This window comes from Chroicocephalus ridibundus, chromosome 4, assembly GCF_963924245.1.
Source record: "Chroicocephalus ridibundus chromosome 4, bChrRid1.1, whole genome shotgun sequence".
Taxonomy (NCBI): Eukaryota; Metazoa; Chordata; class Aves; order Charadriiformes; family Laridae; genus Chroicocephalus; species Chroicocephalus ridibundus.
The window spans coordinates 59,620,047-59,637,958 of NC_086287.1; the positions used below are offsets into that span (position 1 = coordinate 59,620,047).

The 17,912-nt window shown below is 39.6% G+C and overlaps 1 protein-coding gene across 1 annotated transcript in view; it reads left to right on the forward strand.

The window, feature by feature from the left end:
• DYNC1H1 (dynein cytoplasmic 1 heavy chain 1) overlaps positions 1-17,912 on the forward strand; it is a 46,253-nt gene that overhangs the window by 1,867 nt on the left and 26,474 nt on the right. Inside the window, exons 2-28 of the mRNA XM_063333004.1 lie at positions 1,130-1,217; positions 1,816-1,989; positions 2,212-2,467; positions 3,961-4,147; positions 4,337-4,608; positions 4,717-4,944; positions 5,460-6,536; positions 6,864-7,043; positions 7,658-7,807; positions 8,063-8,209; positions 8,356-8,496; positions 8,638-8,814; positions 8,927-9,037; positions 9,120-9,239; positions 9,461-9,700; positions 10,278-10,433; positions 10,799-10,912; positions 11,541-11,651; positions 11,732-11,941; positions 12,332-12,478; positions 12,701-12,867; positions 13,578-13,751; positions 14,543-14,708; positions 14,787-14,975; positions 15,060-15,254; positions 15,949-16,231; positions 16,454-16,554. Coding sequence (XP_063189074.1) covers positions 1,130-1,217; positions 1,816-1,989; positions 2,212-2,467; positions 3,961-4,147; positions 4,337-4,608; positions 4,717-4,944; positions 5,460-6,536; positions 6,864-7,043; positions 7,658-7,807; positions 8,063-8,209; positions 8,356-8,496; positions 8,638-8,814; positions 8,927-9,037; positions 9,120-9,239; positions 9,461-9,700; positions 10,278-10,433; positions 10,799-10,912; positions 11,541-11,651; positions 11,732-11,941; positions 12,332-12,478; positions 12,701-12,867; positions 13,578-13,751; positions 14,543-14,708; positions 14,787-14,975; positions 15,060-15,254; positions 15,949-16,231; positions 16,454-16,554 — 5,561 coding nt within the window. The remainder of the gene's footprint in view (positions 1-1,129; positions 1,218-1,815; positions 1,990-2,211; positions 2,468-3,960; positions 4,148-4,336; positions 4,609-4,716; positions 4,945-5,459; positions 6,537-6,863; positions 7,044-7,657; positions 7,808-8,062; positions 8,210-8,355; positions 8,497-8,637; positions 8,815-8,926; positions 9,038-9,119; positions 9,240-9,460; positions 9,701-10,277; positions 10,434-10,798; positions 10,913-11,540; positions 11,652-11,731; positions 11,942-12,331; positions 12,479-12,700; positions 12,868-13,577; positions 13,752-14,542; positions 14,709-14,786; positions 14,976-15,059; positions 15,255-15,948; positions 16,232-16,453; positions 16,555-17,912) is intronic.

A 17,912-nucleotide genomic window follows, 5' to 3' on the forward strand; every position in this document is an offset into this window, starting at 1 on the left:
CGTAGATATTGTTACATATATATATGGTTAAAAACAAATTGAGACAGTAATTATGTGTTTTAGAAGCTAAATACTGATTTACTATGGGCAGAAGGCATTTCCATTGATGGCTTTTGGTTTAATAGCAGTTATCTGGGGAGAGTGGATTTTCTGATTGACAGCCAGTCTTCAAACTTAACAGATTCAGAACCTCCAGCAGCATATGGAGATGTTTTCTCTGATGCTATTAAAAAACAACATTATTATTGAAACTTGTGCATGGACTAGGTAGTATGAAGTAAATTATTGATTACAAATACAATACAATAGAAGCCATATTTCTGAGTAATGAAAGCTGCGATGTGGTATCACTAGTTATGCAGCCTGCCGGCTGCTTTCCTAGGAGTTCCTGTGGTGTCTAGTGCAGTGTTGTTTTGTGAACAGGCTTCTAGTGATCACAAATGTGACACCCTGAGGCTGTATCTCCTGTGAAGGGCCAAATGAAATCGGGGCAGGACCAGAGTCTGCTGCAATGTGTCCAGGCAGAGTGTGTCCCCCAACAGGGAGTAACCTTCTGCACTGAAATCACTGCATTGCAGCATAACTGCCTGCATCCCCAGCAATTACATCATCTGTGATACACTGGCTGTGGTAATGCCTGAGTACTTCCCATGGCTTGGGTTTTTGTTTTGTTGGGAGGCTTTTTTGTTCAGAGGCTTAATTTCCAAATGACTTTTAAAGAAAAAGTCCAAAAATACAATGCAACCTATAAAAGAAAAAAGCAGCTGTTTAATGTTCTCACTTAAATATAGTTATCCTGGTAGCATATTTCTACAAATAAATGCACATTCTGTATTGCAGAAGATTTCTCCCTGCTTCACAAGCAGAGTGGGGGTTATAATTTGTTTGTTGTAATGTTTTCATGTTTTTTTGTAGCAACCTAAAAAAGTTAATAGGCTTGTGCTATAAAACAATGAACCCACTCTCAATTTGAGGAATATTGCAAAGCTAAATGTAATTTAAGCTGTTTTGCATAATAAGTTGGTGTAGAAATTAAAGGTTAGAAAATAGTCTGATAATAGCAGAAGATGGTTGAGAGTGGCAGATGCCTTCGAAATAAAATATTTTTTACATCGCGTATTTTTTGCAGAGGATGTGGGAGATGAAGGGGAAGAGGAAAAAGAGTTCATTTCCTACAGTATCAGCACTGACATTCATTATGGAATAAAATCAAACAGGTGAGTTAGTAAAATAGGTCTTGACATTTCTACCCTATGAATGCAGAACCTGCAGAAGTAGATTTACCTACAAATTTACCTCCAGTTTACCTAGTGCTACATGCAGTGTTTTTATTCAGGTGAGGCAATAGCTTTCAAGGTGGAGGCTCTGATAAAACAAGGGTGTGTCATGAGGCTGAAAGGAATGGACTTAGGACTTGTAGCTCTGAGGTTAAAGAAACAAAGTCTTATTAATTTGGGATACATACAAATGTAACATACACAACGTGGGTTCAGTAATCTTTGGTTATGTCTGACTCTTACATGTTTGTCACTTACCTTAATGCATATTTTACTCTGAAGCTTCATTAAGATGTGTGCCTCTTCAGTGTGCCCATACTGCAGAGTCCTTATTGATAGCTAAGTTTGGCTGATTATTGAAGTATAAAGATGTTTTTATTGGAAGACTTGTGTTCGAGTCGCTCAGAAGAAAGGTTATAAAGTATGATGATGCAGTTTAGCATTTGACTCCTTTGACTGAAACTTGGAGTCAGATTAAAGCTATTCTATCACTTAAGTTTCAAATGTTTAGTTGGTAACTCTCTTCTCTGTTCTGCAGCCTGGCATTCATTAAGCGTACACCAGTGATTGATGCCGACAAACCAGTGTCTTCTCAACTCAGAGTGCTCACTCTCAGTGAAGATTCTCCATATGAAACATTACACTCTTTCATTAGCAATGCTGTTGCTCCCTTTTTCAAGTCCTATATCAGAGAATCTGGCAAAGCAGACAGGTAATTCAGTATAAATATTTCACTTCTCTGCTGATGAATTAAAGTAGGTGTTTAATGAAAAAAAATAACTGACTGTTCAAGACAAGTCATGTGAAATTGTTGAAGCACACAGCTGTGCATGATGTTGTTGCTGATTCTGGGGGAGTAGTTCAGATGGCTTAAATGTGTTGTGTTATGGTTCTTGTTTTGGCTTCTTATACGGAAACATCTGTGCTTTTTCAGGGATGGAGATAAAATGGCTCCTTCAGTTGAGAAAAAAATTGCAGAACTTGAAATGGGCCTCTTGCATCTGCAGCAGAATATTGAAATTCCAGAGATTAGTCTGCCAATTCATGCAACCATCACTAATGTTGCCAAGCAGTGTTATGAACGTGGAGAAAAGCCAAAGGTTACAGATTTTGGTGAGAAGGCTGAGGATCCCTTATTCCTCAATCAACTACAATCTGGAGTCAACCGCTGGATTAGAGAGATACAAAAGGTAAAAAAAAAAAACCAAGTACTAGACTATGTGATGAGAACTTCTGTGTAGTACTGTGTATCTTCTTCACAGTTTAACTGGTGTTCTGGTTTGAGGTAAAACAGAACCAATTTTCTGATTTGTAATTTTACTTTTTAGCTGGGCCTCTTCTAACTGACTAAAGTCTGAAATTAACAGCATATTGTTCAGAAACTGTTCACTCTCAGAGTGATAAGACCTGATTATACCAAGGAACGGTATGCACAGAGGCTCTTGCTTAGACTTATTGCTATAACAACCAAGGTCAGCTAACTTCGCTGTTTGCCCCGTTAGAGTGTCGGAAGCAGAGAAGCGTAGAGGGGTCCCACCTGCAGGGAGGAGCAGACGGGACAGGTGACCCAAAACTGACCAACAGGGTATTCCATCCCGTATGCATCATGCTCAGTATAAAAGCTGAAGGATCAAGGGGGCAAGGCTGCTCTGGCTCACTTTTTTCTTCAATGGACGATGTCTGAGGAGGACCCTGTCTGTTCGTCTGCCTTTGATCCCGATCTGAGCATTTATTATTTACTATTTTCTTATTTATTATTATTTTCATTAAATTAGTTTAGTTCTTTTTCTGAACTCATAAATCTTCTTATCTCTTCCTCTCCTCTCTGAAGCGGGGGGTAGTGGTGGTGCATCTGTCATTCTGATTGGCCAACCCGGCCAAAACCATGACAACTGGTAAAATACTGCTCCATGGAGGATACTCTGAAGATCTGAGACTAGTTTTCTGAGTCACCAGAGACTGTAGTCTAAACTAGACTAAGTCTAATTCTAGACTAGACTAAGCCTAGTCTAAATTTACAGCCTAGTCTAAATTGTTCTGCAAGTAGCTGAGAGCACGACTATTTTATTTCTGTTGTAATAGACTCAAGTAACTGGCATGACCTTGTGAATTTTTACAGCAGATGGAGAGAAACAGGTCTTGTTTTGTTGTTTCCCCAGGTGCATCCACAACCACTTCAGAACAGTTGCTCCGATCCTATCTTGTAATCTCTTGTACTGTTCCTTTTCAAATGAATTCTGCTGTTCTTTTGCTGTCACTCAGAAGTAGCATTTCAGATACTACTGTGGCTTTTTTTCCTCCATGGGCATAATAACCACTTATTGCTCATGAGAGATCAGCGCCTTTTCTTACTCCAGAGTATAAAACATTTATTTTCTTGCTAGGCTTATCTGTCATTAACCAGAATACAGACAATGATCAGGAAAGTGGACAGGTGACCTTTTTAGGCTGTGCTGAAGACATGACATGACGGTCCTAAAACTGATCTGGAATTAAACCTTTACTCCTGTTGCGTTGCAGTTCCTACACTTCTCACAGAATGAGTGCCAAAACTGTCATGTTGGATTATTAAAACCTAGTGGATGTTATGTGTTTCAATTATATTTAGTAATAGAGCAAGTTCTTACAGTTGAAGCATGTAAATTAATGCTTTTCTCCCTCCCTTCTCTTTATTACTTTTAAGGTGACCAAACTAGATCGAGATCCTGCATCAGGCACTGCATTACAGGAGATAAGCTTCTGGTTAAATTTGGAACGGGCTCTGTATCGCATTCAGGAAAAACGTGAAAGTCCAGAAGTTCTTCTGACTCTGGATATTCTAAAGCATGGCAAACGTTTTCATGCCACTGTCAGCTTCGATACAGACACAGGTAAAATATCTGTTCAATAAATTTTTTCCCAAATGTCCTATGGAATTTAGACTGTTATGAAACTTGAATATTGTGGTACAGAAAACAATGCTGTCTTGAGTAACCATGGTCTAGTTAAAGCTACTGTCTTATACAGATTCGATTAATGAAATGAAAAGTTACATTCAAAATCTCTTCTATTACGTGTAGGTCTAAAACAGGCTCTGGAAACTGTGAATGACTATAACCCACTGATGAAAGACTTTCCACTGAATGACTTGCTGTCTGCTACTGAGCTGGACAAAATAAGGCAGGCCCTTGTTGCAATATTTACCCATCTGAGAAAAATCAGAAACACAAAATACCCAATCCAAAGGGCATTGCGTTTAGTGGAGGCTATTTCAAGAGATCTGAGCTCTCAGTTGCTTAAAGTGTTGGGAACCAGAAAACTAATGCATGTTGCCTATGAAGAATTTGAAAAGGTACGTTCATGGTTTTGTGGTGCTGGCAGCTGTATTTTGACATTGAATAGTGACTTTAAGAAAGCATTTCATTTGGGAGCTAAAGTTCCTATTCTGAAACTTCTTCAGGTGATGGTCGCATGCTTTGAAGTTTTCCAAACCTGGGACGATGAATATGAGAAGCTACAAGTTCTGCTGAGAGATATTGTGAAAAGAAAAAGGGAAGAGAACCTGAAGATGGTGTGGCGTATCAATCCTGCTCATAGGAAACTCCAAGGTCGTCTTGATCAAATGAGGAAATTCAGGCGTCAGCATGAACAACTGAGGGCAGTTATTGTGAGAGTCTTGCGACCTCAGGTAATCTTCTTGGTTATTATCAGACAGAAAATCTGTGCAGCTTCTTCAAGAGTGTTCAACTTCAGGAGTGTTCACTGTTGCTTTAAGAAGTTACCAACACAAAACTAATGTAACATTCTGTTTCACTATCTGCTCCCAAAACCAGCCTAGTTTTGAACCCTTGCTAATAGGCTTAGCTTTAAATCTGACGTACTTCATGTACTACATGACCGTGCTCGTGTTAATAGACACAGCAACTCCAGACTTAACATAGAGGAGATTAATAAGTGTGTAAATACTTGAGCTTGGCTAAACCACCAGGGAAAATGCGATTATGCTGCACAGTAGTGGAAGTTTGTAAAGTAACTGTTGCCCCATTCCTAGTGGAACTTTAATCTGAAACATGACTGAAAGATTGTTAAGGATTGGGTACTAATTTGTAGGGTTTTTGCAATGCTTGTTAGAACAGATTGTGCTTAGCTATTTGTAGGTAAATTTTGAAGCATCCAACTCGCTAAACTGTGATTTTAATGCAGGTAACTGCTGTTGCCCAGCAAAATCAAGGAGAGGTACCTGAACCACAGGATATGAAAGTAGCAGAAGTCCTTTTTGATGCTGCAGATGCTAATGCGATTGAAGAAGTCAATCTTGCTTATGAGAATGTTAAGGAAGTAGATGGGTTAGATGTTTCCAAAGAAGGTACAGAAGCCTGGGAGGCAGCAATGAAACGATATGATGAAAGAATTGATAGAGTTGAAACAAGAATAACTGCCCGTTTGAGAGACCAGCTTGGTACAGCAAAGAATGCCAATGAAATGTTCAGAATCTTCTCTCGGTTTAATGCCTTGTTTGTCAGACCTCACATTCGCGGTGCCATTCGTGAATATCAAACACAATTGATCCAGCGCGTAAAAGACGATATTGAATCTCTTCATGACAAATTTAAAGTACAATACCCACAGAGTCAAGCTTGTAAAATGAGTCATGTTCGTGACTTGCCTCCTGTATCTGGGTCCATAATTTGGGCAAAACAGATTGACAGGCAGCTCACTGCTTACATGAAGCGTGTTGAGGATGTCCTTGGCAAAGGTTGGGAGAACCATGTAGAAGGACAGAAGCTAAAGCAGGATGGAGATAGCTTCCGCATGAAGCTCAACACTCAGGAGATCTTTGATGACTGGGCAAGAAAAGTTCAGCAACGCAATCTTGGTGTGTCTGGTCGTATTTTCACTATTGAAAGCACTCGTGTTAGAGGTCGAACGGGAAACGTCCTGAAACTGAAAGTCAACTTCCTCCCAGAAATAATTACACTTTCAAAAGAAGTCCGAAACCTGAAGTGGCTTGGTTTCCGTGTTCCACTAGCAATTGTCAACAAAGCTCACCAAGCAAACCAGCTCTATCCATTTGCTATTTCTCTCATTGAAAGTGTCCGTACCTATGAACGAACATGTGAGAAAGTAGAAGAGCGTAATACTATCTCACTTCTGGTTGCTGGCTTGAAGAAAGAGGTGCAGGCTTTGATTGCAGAAGGAATTGCACTTGTGTGGGAATCGTACAAACTTGATCCATATGTACAGCGCTTAGCTGAGACTGTCTTCAGTTTCCAGGAAAAGGTTTGTTTTATCTTTCAAATTCTGCAAAATTTTTACATTTATACTTCAGTAGTGTGTGGTTAGCCGAAAGTGGAATTGGTTAGCTGATTTTATAGACATATAGATATATACATATATAAAATATACAGAATATCCAATTCTGTAGCCCTTCAGTTAAGTAGCTGATTGAGTTGTCACAAATGGGCAAGCTGAATGGATCTTTTAGTACTACTTAAAAGTGCTTGCTGCATCCAAATAAAGAGAAATGACTAACCATTACTGCATAGTTATTGTTGCCTCTATCTAACCTGTCAAACTAAACGTCCTGTTTTTCCTAAACCATTTTAGGTGGATGACCTGCTCATTATTGAAGAGAAAATAGACCTGGAAGTGAGGTCTTTGGAAACATGCATGTATGATCACAAGACTTTCTCCGAAATCTTGAACAGGGTTCAGAAAGCTGTGGATGACTTAAATCTTCATTCATATTCAAATTTGCCAATCTGGGTCAATAAGTTGGATATGGAGGTAGGTTTGAGATCAAGGAGTTGTATATATTTAGAGGAGACATTTTAATTGGGTGCAAAATGCTTTTTGATTGTACTCTTTGTAGTCACCCAAGGAAAATTCTGTCTCCCCATTCTCTGAAAATTCCAATGTGTTTTCAGTATGCAAAAAAAATCAAGACCTGTTTCATTTTAGATGTTGACTTTGGGGATCAATTAATTCAAGGGGAGTTTTGTCCCTTGAAGAAAAAAAGTTTGGTGTAGCTTGACTGCCTAGAAGGTGCTGGGGAGTGAGGTAGATAAAAGGTGGTGGAAATTTGCTATGCCAGTGGCAAAGGCTCATTGCCTTCATATTGTTCGGCTCTGCCTGTTGGTTTAACTTTCAGGTTATTGGACACTAGGCCAACTTCAAAGTAGTTAAAATTGTTTAATTCCATTAAAGTCCATGAGGACAGCTTTGAATTGATATTCAGTGAAAATTTATCAAAACTCTTAAACCTTTTTAATGACTTAGTAAAGTGAACACTTGGTTTTTTGAGGTGTCATAGTGTACCTGGTGTCAGAGTATATCGATAGCAGGGAACTTTATGCGGTGAATATGCAGCTTTTTCCTCCAATGTGTCTTATTTTCTTTAGATTGAAAGAATCCTGGGTGTTCGTTTGCAAGCTGGACTGAGGGCCTGGACCCAAGTTCTTCTTGGACAAGCAGATGACAAAGCAGAAGTTGACATGGATACAGATGCTCCTCAAGTGAGCCATAAGCCTGGTGGTGAACCCAAGATCAAAGTAAGTTTTTGTGTGGAGTGTTTTTGTGTTGGTTTTTTTTTCCTTATTGTCAATTACTTAATGCAAGAATTGTATCTGAGCCTTATATAGGAGATAAGTATTTCTTCTGCATGTGGTTTTGCAGGAATACTTGCCTCCTCCCAGTGAGGTGCGAGTTGATTTTTAAACAGTGTGTGCTACTTTTTGAAGTCCAAAATTCTTGTCTACGTGTAGTAGCATCTGCCAGTAAAACTGAGTGTGTTAATGTTTCTGCAGAACATTGTACATGAACTAAGAATAACCAACCAGGTGATATACTTGAATCCACCGATTGAAGAGTGTCGATACAAACTTTATCAAGAAATGTTTTCTTGGAAGATGGTAATCCTGTCGCTACCAAGAATCCAAAGTCAGAGGTATCAGGTATGTGTAATGAAGCTGTATCTAAGTCTGAGCAATTATTTTCACTTTTTAGTTCGTTGTGCTCAATATCTTGGTGTGTTGCTCTAGGGCTGAAACTGGGTGCCCTAGAAATTCATGTATATTGCATGTATAATTGTGGTTCTTAGGTTGGAGTGCATTATGAGCTGTCTGAGGAAGAGAAATTCTATCGTAATGCATTGACAAGGATGCCTGATGGCCCCGCAGCTCTGGAGGAGTCGTACTCTGCTGTCATGGGAATTGTGACTGAAGTGGAGCAGTATGTCAAGGTAAGAGGCTGACACCGTATAATACTACAGCTAAAATGAACATGGAGTTTTTTCTTAGTTGTCCTGGGGGCTGGGGGGACATGCGTCTTTTGGAATATACTGGAGAAGTTCTGAACATTGTTTGTGAAATATCTCAATTAGGTTTGGCTGCAGTACCAGTGTCTGTGGGATATGCAGGCTGAAAACATATACAACCGTCTTGGAGAAGACCTGAATAAGTGGCAAGCCCTTTTAGTTCAGATAAGAAAGGCAAGAGGAACATTTGACAATGCAGAAACCAGAAAGGAATTTGGACCTGTTGTCATAGACTATGGCAAGGTAAGAAATTGTAATTATTGTTTGTGATAAACGCATTAAACTTCAGAATGGGTGTATAACAGAAAATAGCAAGGCTGACAAATTACTGTTATCTAACTTTATTCAATTGTAGGTACAATCAAAGGTGAACTTAAAGTATGACTCCTGGCACAAGGAAGTGCTCAGCAAATTTGGCCAAATGCTTGGTCAGAATATGACAGAGTTTCATTCACAAATTTCTAAGGTAAGACAAGTCCAAATTCCAGTTTTTCACTTTCAGATCAGCTGTTCTAGACTTCTAAAACACTGTTTTGTGCCCCAAACAGTCCCGTCAAGAACTGGAGCAGCATTCAGTGGACACTGCTAGCACATCAGATGCAGTGACGTTCATCACATATGTGCAGTCCTTGAAACGTAAAATCAAGCAGTTTGAAAAGCAAGTTGAGGTATGTTGTCCTGCTAATTATTATTACTTTAGGAAATGTCAGGCTTAGCTCTTAAGGTGCAGCTTCATGATATTCAAGTTCTCTTGAGAACAGACTTGAACTTCATATCCTGAGGAATCCTGTGAACTCTATAGTGAGTGCTTGTTAAAATATGTTGAATATTTAGTCTTGCGACTTAAGTTAGTTTTGTCTTTTTAACTTAGAACCACTGTCTCTTGTAGCTTTATCGCAATGGTCAGCGCTTGCTTGAGAAACAAAGGTTCCAGTTTCCATCCTCTTGGCTGTACATTGACAACATTGAAGGAGAATGGGGTGCTTTTAATGACATCATGCGTAGAAAGGATTCTGCCATTCAACAACAAGTAGCAAATTTGCAGATGAAGATAGTTCAAGAGGACCGTGCAGTGGAGAGCCGAACAACTGACTTGCTAACAGACTGGGAGAAAACAAAGCCTGTGACAGTAAGTAGTGATGATTAATACTTGTTCAGCAAATAAGGTAGATTCTCTGCATTCAATAAGAAGTAGGCAGCTTTCAATAAGAAGTAGGCAGTTTATGTTTTTTTGCAGTTTTTCATTTTAGATGATGATAACAGTCTTTTTGAAGGTTCTATAATAACTTGCCAATGTGTTGGGTTTGCGGGGGGAGGTGAGGGTGGTAGCACAGGGACACTTACCCGTACAACGTAGGCCTCTGTTAGGTGCAAAAAGCAAGATGACTTTAGTTACTAACAAAGCTTTGGCTGAAAGAAGGGGTATGTCAGAAGCATGAGAGGCATGCGTGTAGGAGGATTCAGGAGCAAGCTGCTTTTTTGCCTTTTTTTTTTTTTTTTGCCTAAAGTGCCATTTAGTAAGGCGAAAAACTGCATGTAGAAGTGGGATAAGACTTATTCTGGATTAGCATGTAGCCTTACTGTCAGCAAACCAGAAATGGAGAAATAATAAGACAAGGCAACATTTAGTATTTTGTCCTTGATTTTAACTTTGCTTCAACTTAATTGTAGGATTTTTGGATTAACATATCCCATGCAAATTTTAGGGAAACCTGCGTCCAGAAGAAGCTCTTCAAGCTCTTACCATTTATGAAGGAAAATTCGGTAGGCTGAAGGATGATCGTGAGAAGTGTGCGAAGGCCAAGGAAGCTCTGGAGCTAACAGATACAGGACTGCTCAGTGGCAGTGAAGAGCGTGTCCAGGTACAACCTGCTCACACAACTTTTTGTCAGTTTATGATAGTGTTTCAGTTCCATCTCTCTCTCCCTCAAGAGAGTGACTTGTAGCCTGGGATGTACTAGTATCAAGACACAATCTCCACACTTGTTCAGTTCTAGCCTTAAGAGATTATCTCTTCTGTGACCGTCTTATTCTTGTGAAGCTGTTGTGTGACCTGAGATGCAAAAAGCTCGTCTGGGTCACTTGCTATTATTGCAGTTCTATTGAATTGGCAACAACTCAAAAGAAGGTTTTTGACATGTTAAAAGTATTCTGTTTAACTCCCCCATGCTGATGACTTTGAAGAATCGGGAATAACTGCTGATGTTTGATACATTCTTTACTATAGGTAGCCCTTGAAGAGTTGCAGGATCTCAAAGGCGTCTGGTCTGAACTCTCTAAGGTCTGGGAACAGATTGATCAAATGAAAGAACAACCCTGGGTTTCAGTACAACCTCGCAAGGTACTTCACTTCTGTATGCATAAGCAATGTAACTACCGCGAGTACATGCAAACTATGTATTAAACCTCTTGAGATAGATATGCTCAATTGTCATGTTCCGTATCATTTTCAGTGTTTAGGTACCTTTTTTTAGTATCTTGTGTGCATGTTTCTTCTCATGCTAAGCTAAAAAAAATTCACAGGGTTTCTCAGAACTTAAGTAATGTTGCAGTGGAATTATGCAATTCCAACAGTTTTGAAATTGAGATTGGACTGCATCTACAGAGAAGAAACTGCGCAGTTTTTAAATAGGCTGTTTGACCTCGTTAGGGAAACTTCATTATATGGTTGGATGAGCAGCATCAGTTTAGTTCAATGCTCAGGAGGTAGAGAGAAGTAGGAACACTAAGCCATAAACTGCCTGTGACGATACTATGTCATAAACCTTAATCAGACCAATAAAATTACTTTCCCAGCTATAGCGTAGCCACATCTTATGCAGATATGTAGAACACTAAAAGACCTGTGCTGTCGATAACGTGGCATCAGTGAGAGGTTTCTGTAAAAATATATAGACAACTTTAAACTTGTACAACTATGGGCACAGCACTTGCAGAGAAAGATTTCATTGCTTTTATGTTATTGACAGCTTCGACAAAACTTAGATGGTCTGCTGAACCAACTGAAGAACTTCCCCGCTCGCTTGCGACAGTATGCCTCCTATGAGTATGTTCAGAGACTTCTGAAGGGCTACATGAAGGTAAGTTATACTCATTTCTAAAATGCATGTATTTTGTAGTTGAAGTTCAAGGATATAACTCACTTTCTTGTCTTCTGTAGATAAACATGTTAGTTATTGAACTGAAATCCGAGGCACTTAAAGATCGTCACTGGAAACAGCTGATGAAGAGACTTCATGTTAACTGGGTTGTCTCAGAATTGACCCTGGGTCAGATCTGGGATGTCGATTTACAGAGAAATGAAGCAATTGTCAAAGATGTACTGCTTGTGGCTCAGGGAGAGATGGCGTTGGAAGAGTTCTTGAAACAGGCTAGTATCAGCTCCTGTATGTATGCACGTAATAGAAAATCAAAGTCTGCTGTTGGGTGGCTGACACTTTTGTAGTAAACCTGTCAATCTAAGCTGTTGATACAAGTGTGGAGACTCCATGGAACACAATTTAAAGATATGTGAGCCTCCTCTGATGAAACTTGCATTTTTTGGGAAAAGCAGTCCTTAGTAATGACTGCAAAGACCCCACCTTGTTTAAGTTTTTCCTAACGGCATTATGTTCTCAATATTTTTAACAAAAGCTTGAGCATAAACCCAGAATCCTTGGGGAAAAAAAAGTAAAAACTCATTACTGTAATACACTTCTAGTTTGTAACTGTGTTGGGGCAGAAATTATTGATGTCATATCTTAAACATTCTTTTCTTCAGATAAGAGAAGTGTGGAACACTTATGAACTGGACTTGGTCAATTACCAGAACAAATGTCGTTTGATTCGCGGATGGGATGACCTTTTCAACAAAGTAAAAGAGCACATTAACAGTGTGTCAGCTATGAAGCTGTCGCCATACTACAAGGTAAAATGGAGCACAAAGCTAAAGAATCTTCATTTAAATCTGCCTTCCCCTCTTGTTTAGTTTATATATTTGTCAGCAGGGACTATATTAATTGTTTAAGTTGACAGAAAATTATTTGCATATGCATACTTTTTAACTCTCAAACAACTGTTTCCACTAATAATTATTAGCAGTCAAACTCCTGATATTAAAATGAATATTAATGCAGCCTTTAAACTTTAGGTGTTTGAGGAAGATGCCCTTAGCTGGGAAGATAAGCTGAACCGTATCATGGCACTCTTTGATGTCTGGATAGATGTCCAAAGGCGATGGGTCTACCTGGAGGGTATTTTTACTGGTAGCGCAGACATCAAGCACTTGCTGCCTGTGGAGACCCAGCGGTTCCAGAGGTAACTTTTTTAATTGCTTTGTTCTTTTCTTGCCTCCCTTGGTGCACAATGTGGACAGGCCTGCAACTTAATGACTTCAGCATAGCATTAGTTGAAATACTAACTGTATTCTTACCTGGTCCAGATGGATTACAGCTCTGCTGTAGACATAAATTCATAAAGAAAAATATGGCAAGAGGTGCATGTAGACAACTATGACAGAAAAAGGTTTATTATGAATAGGCTGATGTACAATTTGTAGAAGATGACTGGGATTCATGTGGTTTTTTTCTTGCTAGTTCCAGTCAGCTATCTCAAGGGTTTTTCTGGCATTGTGGCTGCAACAAGGAGGCTGATTTCTGTCACCATAGCCTTTAGTCTCACCCTTCAAATGTCATTTTCTTCCTCTGCTTTAAGTTAATTTGGTCATCCTTGTTCATTCCACACAATTCCAGTCAGATCAAAGAATCAGATTTATGCATCTCTTCAGGAAATGAAGAAAAGTAGACCTTCAGCAGTGGAATCGATAGACTGAACATTGCTAAGACGTTAGATTTTGTTGTTGTGGACTTGAGGTAGATGAAGAGCTATTTTGGGAATTTAGCCTTGTGTTCCCTCGGGCAGCCGCTACAGTTGGAGAGGTAGTGGTCATTTAGAGACAAATAACTTTGGTGCTATGCGGGCCTGTGGTTACTGAATTTGCACTGATGTACTGTGTTACTTACTTGCAGCATCAGCACTGAATTTTTGGCACTCATGAAGAAGGTGTCCAAATCTCCACTTGTGATGGATGTTCTGAACATTCAAGGTGTGCAGAGGTCATTAGAGAGACTGGCAGACTTGCTTGGGAAGATACAGAAGGCACTGGGAGAATACTTGGAAAGGGAGAGGTCCTCTTTCCCTCGGTAAGAAGTTGACTTTGGTTGACTCTTCAAGTAAAGTGATTAAGTGTTTCTGTGCAGGAATTGGTGTACTGTTCCGTAATGCCTTTTAATGTATTGTGTATATGTAATATGTTGTGACCATTTAAATTTGTGTTGTCTGAATACAGAATTCAGTTACAGTTACTTCTCAGGAAGTGGGACTAAAACTTCCCATACTTGCTCATATGTGGATGGTTGTAGGATTTAGATATTGCTTAAGGAACCATTGCAGCTCATTTCTGTAAACTTACAGTTTCTATTTTGAATGGCTTAATTCTGGCATTTGATTGAAGGACAGTGTCTAAATTGTCACAGTTCAGTATTTAAGTCATTGGTGCTGACTTACCTGTAGTCCTCAGCTAGTTTGTCACTTAGCATGAGATGGTAAGGGTGAGGGAGTTACTGAGTGTGGGTTTGCCCTGCCTAATAGACTTAATTCAGTCCCAAGCTCAACTGTGGGTATTTCAGGGATGGACAGGTAAAGAAAATGATCCATGGTATGGAGCATGTACACTTTTGTATGGCACAGACCAAATGAATCATAGAATGCCAGGTTGGACGGGACCTCAAGGATCATCTGGTCCAACCTTTCTGAGCTGAGTCTAATCTTAGAACTGAAGTATAACTTCTAGCAAATTTACAGTTCACGCACTCTTGCAGTGTTAGGGAAATGAGTGCTAAGTACTCCCCTATGGTGGCCCTCTATGGAGCATAAATAAGTTAAAAGTGATTGTTGGAGTTCTGCTGTAGATCTAATTTTATTTAATTATTAGGTTTTATTTTGTTGGTGATGAAGACTTGCTTGAAATCATTGGAAACAGCAAAAATGTTGCTAAGCTGCAGAAACACTTCAAGAAGATGTTTGCTGGAGTTTCTAGCATTATTCTCAATGAAGACAATTCTGTCGTTCTTGGGATATCCTCACGTGAAGGAGAGGAGGTATAGCTGCAGTGTTTCTCTTTAAATAAAATTCTGAAAATAAGTGAACATGGGCTGACTTAAACCTAATTCTTGCAGGTGCTGTTCAAAACACCTGTCTCCATCACAGAACATCCCAAGATCAATGAGTGGCTCACTCTTGTTGAGAAAGAAATGAGAGTGACCCTTGCTAAATTGCTTGCAGAATCTGTTACTGAAGTAGAAATCTTTGGAAAAGCAACTTCAATTGACCCAGCAGTCTACATCTCTTGGATTGACAAATACCAGGTATCAATATGGAACACTTAAGTATACTGCATCTTGGTTACTTCAGTGAGGGAAACTGTCTGATGAGGATTTTTTGTTACACAGGCTCAGCTTGTTGTCCTGTCAGCCCAGATTGCATGGTCTGAGAATGTCGAGTCGGCCCTCAATGGTGTGGGTGGAGCTGGAGACAACAGTCCTCTCCACTCTGTGCTAGCTAATGTTGAGGTCACACTCAATGTCCTGGCAGACTCTGTGCTGATGGAGCAGCCGCCTCTTCGCAGAAGGAAACTGGAGCACTTGGTGAGTAAAAACCGCCTTTCCTCTTCTGGGCTCTCAGGTCAGGATATTTGAAAGTTTAAAGAAAAGATTAATTAGTCTAAGACTTGTTTTTCCTCTAGGAAAAGGTTTCATGCAATTTAAGCAACTACATGGAGCCCTGATCCTATAGGTGGTGGTAGTTTTTCGCTCTAGTCAGCTTAATGCATGATAGCATATTATAGACTAGCTCACTGAATTGATCTTCAGACTAGCTCTTCCAAATATGGAAGTTACTGATTTCTTCATTCAAACATAAAATACCTCATTAAGCTGCTTTATTATTGTAATTATTATATGCTTTTTTTTGTAGATAAGGATTGAGGTGGGGGAGGAAGATAAAATCATCCTGGGTTATTTCTGTAGATTTTTAAAGGGAAATACCTGGTCAGTTTTAGGAGTACTTGTCTTCATAGTTTCTGGCAAGTAAAATATCTAGTTCAGTAGTGTAACGGACCACAGTGCTTTGCTGAAAGCTAGGGAAGTCCTTAACAAGAGCAGTCAACATTGTTCGTTTTGTCTTTCTTTGTCACAACAGATTTTAAGGCAGAGACTGTTGGTAGGTCATGGTTCTTAAGTGATGGCAATTTACTATGCTAATCTGAGAAACTGTAGGGTTCCTGGCTTTATTAGCAATGGCTTGTATCGCTGTGGTCTAAAGAGTTACTTCATTCTCTAGATCACCGAGTTGGTGCACCAGAGAGATGTTACAAGATCACTGATCAAAAGCAAGATTGACAACTCCAAATCCTTTGAGTGGCTCAGCCAAATGCGGTTCTACTTTGACCCAAAACAAACAGATGTGCTGCAACAGCTCTCCATTCAGATGGCAAATGCCAAATTCAACTATGGTTTTGAGTACCTTGGTGTTCAGGATAAGCTCGTACAGACTCCTCTTACTGACCGCTGCTACCTGACAATGACACAAGCCCTGGAGGCAAGACTTGGAGGATCACCATTTGGTAAGTTTGTACTGAAGTACAATAAAAACTTGAGACAAGTATATAAACTCTTGTCCTCTCTAATATATAGCTTTAATGTAAAGAAGTAGAACACTTATAACTAAGATACTGAAGAACGAAACAGTCTTTTGGGGAAGCTGTAACAGTTTTAGGTTGGTGGATTACATAAGTAGGCAGTGGTACTTCAAATACTAAAACATGTCTATCCTACTTTGAAAACAGGTCCTGCAGGTACTGGCAAAACAGAATCTGTTAAGGCTCTTGGACATCAGCTTGGCCGCTTTGTGTTGGTTTTCAACTGCGATGAAACATTTGACTTCCAGGTAAGCTGTTTGATTTTAAAAATGTATTCTCTACTAACAAGTAATAGGAATCTCTTCAGAACTGTGGAACAGCCAGTGGTGTTTATTTTCAAGATTATTGTCTTAACTGAGCCAGTATCTGTGTGTCCTGTAGATGCTCTGCAACAAAAGAATGCCTAAAGCAGAAGTGGGGCTGGGGGAGATGTTTTGGTTTTTTAGAATGGGTAGTTCTGTAGCAGCAAATGGAGGGAAAAGGAAGTATGGGGCAGAGCTTCAGACTGATTTTAAGAAAGTAACAAACTGTTTAGTTAATAATAGTGATTAAACAGAGAATAGATTAGAGTGTGAGACTGCCAAGGTACTATTCCAAGTTACCCTTTGCAACATAACTGTGGAGTTTGCCTCAGCATGTGAAAGGTTCTTCAAAACCAAGAAAATTTACCCAGATATTTCAAAACTAATGACGTCTTCAAACTAAGAACCAGATGAAACGCCTCTGTAAACTGTAACACACCAAACGTCTTAAAATGAAAACTTCAGTCAGGTGTATATATAAAAAAATTACAAAACATGGACAAGGAATCACGATACTTCATAGACTCTGCCAGGTTGCCAATCTGTTTGCGTTTTTTTTTTCTGTACAGCTGTATTTCAGTCAGACCAGCGGGTCCATTTAGTCAGCGCTTGGCTTGTAGTGGTGACTGTAAGAAAACACCTAGGGAGTTGTAAGATCACAGATAGTGTGTGCTACTCCTTCCTTGCCCCCGGTCCCCTTCCTGCCTCTGACAGTTGTGAGGATCAGGAAGTCCCAGGCTGAAATGGGTTACTCTGTTCGTGCTCCAGTTACTCATTTTTCCCCTTCGATCCACATGCACACTTGCTTCTATAGCATTCTTGACCAAAGAGTTCCATTGCATTACTATGCACTTTATGAAGGAGAACCTTCTGTTGTCTTTTTTAGTAATTCCTTAGTTCTTGCACTGGAAGAGACAGTTAACAGTTGATTCCTATTCGTCCTAAACCAGTGGCTTTTAGACCTCCATCATATTCCCTCGTGTTGCCTTTTGCAGAATCCTGCCTTAAAGGTTGTTGTTTAGGTGGAAGCCTTATCATACTCCGGCCAACCAATTTGCTCTTCTGTAATGGTTTGTAATTATAGTATCCTTGTGATGAAGGACTACAACTGCACCTGGTATTAATGGATTCAGCAAACAAAATATTTGCAGTGCACTTACCTTGACTGTTTTGTGAACACACTGCAGTACAGTATGTAGTAATAGGAAGCCATGGTCATCATCTTTGATTCTGTGAAGCAGAAAGTCAGTTAGAACCCTTTTATATCTCTTACAGTACTACAAAGATGGTAAGCTACTTATAAA